The sequence below is a fragment of the Pituophis catenifer genome, unplaced genomic scaffold (genome assembly GCF_029215685.1).
Source record: "Pituophis catenifer annectens isolate HBS135680 unplaced genomic scaffold, rPitCat1.0.hap2 SCAF_342, whole genome shotgun sequence".
NCBI lineage: Eukaryota > Metazoa > Chordata > Lepidosauria > Squamata > Colubridae > Pituophis > Pituophis catenifer.
The window spans coordinates 2,983-7,362 of record NW_027257222.1 but is presented as its reverse complement, the minus strand read 5'-3'; the positions used below and the strand labels follow the sequence as shown (position 1 = coordinate 7,362).

Here is a 4,380-nt window from a genome sequence, read left to right as displayed (position 1 = left end):
ACTCTCCTGCCTTATTCACAATGGGGAGGGCACAAGCAAAAGCTTCTGTTCCCCCATCACACATAAGGGCCAATAAATCCACCATGGTTAGGAATCCACCTGCAGGAGAGTAGATTCATACTCTTTCTCTTGCTGCAATAGGAAGCCAATCTTGGCCTTTCGGTTGGATCTTTTATTTCTTTCCCACTGGTTATACAGTATAGAGTTTACACAACCTCAGGTTGAGGCTAGGCAAATCATAACAATTAAAAAAAAAATTAAAATAATAATACAAAAAAAAAAAAAGGCAGGCCTCCACTCATCGTGCTGGCCCAGGTTTGGTGAGTGGGGTAGGTGTTTTTCACCAGAAGGTAGCTTTAGGTGGGTTAAGCCCCATTCCCTTCCTGTGGTCTAATTCACATCAGCAGACAAGTTGGGTGATTCACAGATCAGGGAAAAGAAAGCTCTGAACCACCGAAGGGAAAGTTGAGGTTGCTAGCTGCTGAAGTTGAACTGATTGCCCATACACGATGTTACATGTTTTTTTTTTTAAACTTTAAATTTTGTAGTCTCAGTCTGATAGGGAGTGAGAGCCGCAATCATAGACTCTATGGGCTCCGTCTGTACTGTAGGGTCCATTGTGCCAGTAGGAGGAGTCACATACTGTCTGTAAAGAGTTGATCTCCGAGGCAGAAGAGTTGGCATCCCTCCTTTTGGAGCGTTTCCGGTTCCTCAGGATGAAGACAAGCATGCCAACCACTGTGAAGGCAGAGGTGACAAACACCAACAAAAGGCCAGGCACCAGCACTGAGATGGAGACCCGGCTAGTCTCCAGGTAGGAATTGGAGTGAGTCCCAGTCTCTGCCAAGCCAGTGCTATTCTTATGGGTGGAAGTCAAAGTGGGCATGACTTTGAGTTGAGGGCAAATGGCCTCATTGGACAGAGATTCAAAGTCCTCCTTAAAGAACTCTTCTGGAGTCTCACACCTTAAGTCACTCATCATCACCTTTGGCCTCAGCATCTCGACCCACTGTTTGAAAGGGACAATTGGACATTTGCAGTCCCATGGGTTGTCATGCAGATCTATTTGGGTAATGGAGGTGAGTTGATCCAGCACTCCTGCCACTGGCAGGTAAAGGAAGTAATTGTTGTGGATGCTGAGCTTAGAGAGAGAGACTCCAGCAAAAACATCAACTGGGAGAGATCTCAGAAGATTGTTATTCAAAATTAGTACTCTCAGTTTAGGCATGGCATTAAAGGTCCCTGGCTGGATGAGTTGGATGACATTAAATTCCATATTTAGGTACTCTAGGTTTTGCAAACCGTTGAACTTCTCTCGAGACAGTATGTCTAAATAATTATTGTCCATGTAGAGCCACACCAGCTCCAGCAGGTTTTTGAAAGTATTGTTTTCCATTGTGGCAATGTTGTTGTTGCCCAAGTCCAATAGGTTGAGTTTCTGATAATCCACAAAATGGGACTTGCGAATGGTGTGAACCTTGTTGCCCCTCAGGAAGAGTTCATGGAGGTTGGATGGCTTAGGCTTCAGATCCATCAGGCTGCTGATGTTGCCATCATTGCAGTTTACCTTGAACCCTCCAGGAATCTGGTGGCAAGTGCAGGTGGCAGGGCAGGGGGTGTTACTGGAAGACTTGCCTTTCATGGTGTGGATTGAGCTGGCCACGGTAGGTCTGGATTTGATTTGCCAATTGACTGGGATCTTGGTACCTCCATGAGGGGCAGAACCTGCCGTGGCAGAATCTTCCTTGCCATGGATCTTAAAAGGAGTGGGAATGGGGCCAGGATCACAAGTCTCCTCTTCTGCAGGAGGAGCTGCCAGGCTGGAATCTACCCGGGTTTTCCTGCACAACTCCTGTTCAGTTGTCTCATTTAAATCCTTCCCTTGCAAACGCGTGGGAGCTTCACAAATCACCCGTCCGATCAAAGCGTTCTTGGGGATGTTCTCCAGCCATTCTTTCAAGGAGAGTAGATCACAGGTACAGTCCCAAGGGTTGTCCTCCAGCAGGATCTCAGCAATGCCTGGGATCTGTTCCAAAACATCCTCGTAAGGCAAGGTTTTCAGGCGGTTACCTCGTAGATCCAAATGGGTAATCGGCACATACTGGAACACGTTGGCAGGTAAGATGCTGATCAGGTTGTCATTTAAAATCAGCACCTCCAGCTTGTTTAAGTCCCGGAAGGCTCCTTGGTCAATATCCCTCAATAAATTAAAATCAGCCTGGAGATATTCCAGATCATCCAGCCCCAAGAAAGTCTGCTTGCGAAAAGATTTCAGCTTGTTGTTGTTGATGTGCAACCTCTTCACCAACTGCAGCCCCAGGAAAGCTCCCGGCACAATTTCGTGCAACCCGTTGTTTTCCATATGCAAGCTGACTGCATTGTAAAAGTTAGCGAACTCATTGGGGAAAAGGCGCGTGAGGGAATTGCCGTGCAGGAACAAATGGTAGAACTGGGAAGTGGGGGCCGAGAAACGTTGCAGGCTGGTGAAGCCCTTCTTCTCGCAGTCGACGTGCAAGTCGCCTTCGATCTCGGGGCACGAGCAGATCTTCTCTTTGCAAACGTCCCCCGTAACATTCCCGGCAGCCAAACAAAGAGACGTCTCCAGCAAGAGAATCCAAAGCAGCATTTTTACACCCAGCGAGTCATTCCCGAGCTGAAACGCACAGAGGAAAAAAAAAAAAAAAAACCTACAAGGCAAAAAAAAAAAAAAAGGCTTCTTCTCAAGCTGGAGCCCAGTCAAGTTCCTTCCAGGCACGGAATGTCCGAACCATCGTCAAAAATGAGAGGGGGGAGGGGAGGGAAGGGGGGGGAGGGAAGATTTGGTGGCGGTTGTGAGAGGCAAAAAGGAAAAATAGAAGATTTAAAACAAAAAACACAGTTGTCTTGGCTAAAGAGGAATGCAGTGAGGGGGAGAGGTTGAGAGGCTGGGGCTTGCTCTCCTTTTTTTTTTTTTTTTTTTTCAGCTCTCTCTCCCCCAGCAAACACTGCAACAACAGCCCGGACTCCAGTCAGCGATCATATCCACAAAGTCTCCAGATACACACGGGGGGGTGGTGGAAGCAGAAGAAGAAAAAGAAGAAAAAAAAAAAAAGAAGGAGAAAAGTTGAATTCCCCCTCCCGCTTCATCAACTCCCCTTCGGTGGCTTTTCCACTCCTTCCTGTTCCCCCCCCCTCCCCAAAGCAAAAAACCCACCCCACCCCACCCCACCACCACCAAAGCAAAGTCGATCTCCGGCTGCCTCGGCTTTAAGGGACGGTCTCGCTAGGAATCGGCGGGAGAGGCCGCTGCATCTGCAGGAGGGTGGCAGCAGGGCTGAAGGGACGGAGGTGGGAGAAGATCGCTCGCCGGGCGCATGGCTTGGCTTCGGACTGACCTTGCCTCTCTCTCCCTCTCTCTCTCTCTCTCTCTCTCTCTTGCGCGCAAAGCCGGCCTTCGCCGCTGGTGCTGCTGGTGCTGCTGCTGTGGTCGATGCCGGGTGGCCGGAAGATAGCCCTTTGGGTGCTGTCCAGTTCCCCTTGGTGCTGAAATCACGCCCCAGCCTCACGGCGGACTGCCGAACCAATGGCGCTGCAAAAATTCTGCATATCGCTGCGGTTTTGCTTCTGTCCACCGCTTTCCTCCCTTGCCTTCGCTCTCTCTTTCTCTCTCTCTCCTCTCTCTCTCTCTTTCTCTCTCTCCTCCTCCTCCTCCCCCCCGCCTCTTCTCGCCTCTCGGTCTCTCTACTGTCTTTCCGTCATTGCTGCTCTCCGCCTTGCCGTCCCCTTCTTTTCATGAATTTACTCACTTCCTCACTCCTTCACCCGCTCCTTCGAAGGCAGGAGTTGTTAGGGGGGAGGTTGCGTGCTCTTTCAAGCCTGGCGCACTCGGAAAGATCTGACACCCTCTGCTGAGCCGCAGTGGCAAAAATCCATCTGCTGAGGGAATGTTGGAGAAGGAGGGGGTGGGTGGGAGAGAGAGAGGAAGAGAGAGAGACAGAGAGGGAGGTGGCGAAAGAAGGGAGAATCCGAGCGAGCGAGCGAATTAGAAAGGAGCGGAAAAGAAAGCCATCAATTCAGGGCAAGTTTGAGAAGGAGAAATGGGAGCCTGGATCGTCCATCTCTCCCCGACGCGTTTCCCCCTTTCAGTAATGAAAAGTTAAGTCTGCCTTGCTCCTTCGACCACTCCGGCAGGCGTCGCGCGTGGAGCCGAGCTCATTCGCCAGGGGAAAGGAAAGAAAGGAAGGAGAGGAAAAAAAAAAAAACAGCAAAGGAGTGCGCCTGCGGAATCCCGGCGGGGCTTGACTCGAATTAGTGTCAGGAGTCAAGCGACGAGCGAGCGGAGATCATTAGACCGCGCACCGTTTTCCACGTCTTGCTTTCCCCTCCCGCTTTGGCAAGGAG

At 50.2% G+C, this 4,380-nt stretch overlaps 1 protein-coding gene across 1 annotated transcript; it reads right to left on the bottom strand.

Moving 5' to 3' along the window:
* Positions 1-550: 550 nt before the first annotated feature.
* LOC139326919 (SLIT and NTRK-like protein 1) lies at positions 551-2,626 on the bottom strand. The gene has a single exon (XM_070956655.1). It carries the CDS (start codon positions 2,624-2,626, stop codon positions 551-553), a length of 2,076 nt encoding a protein of 691 aa, XP_070812756.1.
* Positions 2,627-4,380: the final 1,754 nt, after the last annotated feature.

Coding starts and splice junctions, on each gene's coding strand:
- LOC139326919 (XM_070956655.1), bottom strand. CDS start 2,626: ATGCTGCTTTGGATTCTCTTGCTGGAGACGTCTCTTTGTTTGGCTGCC.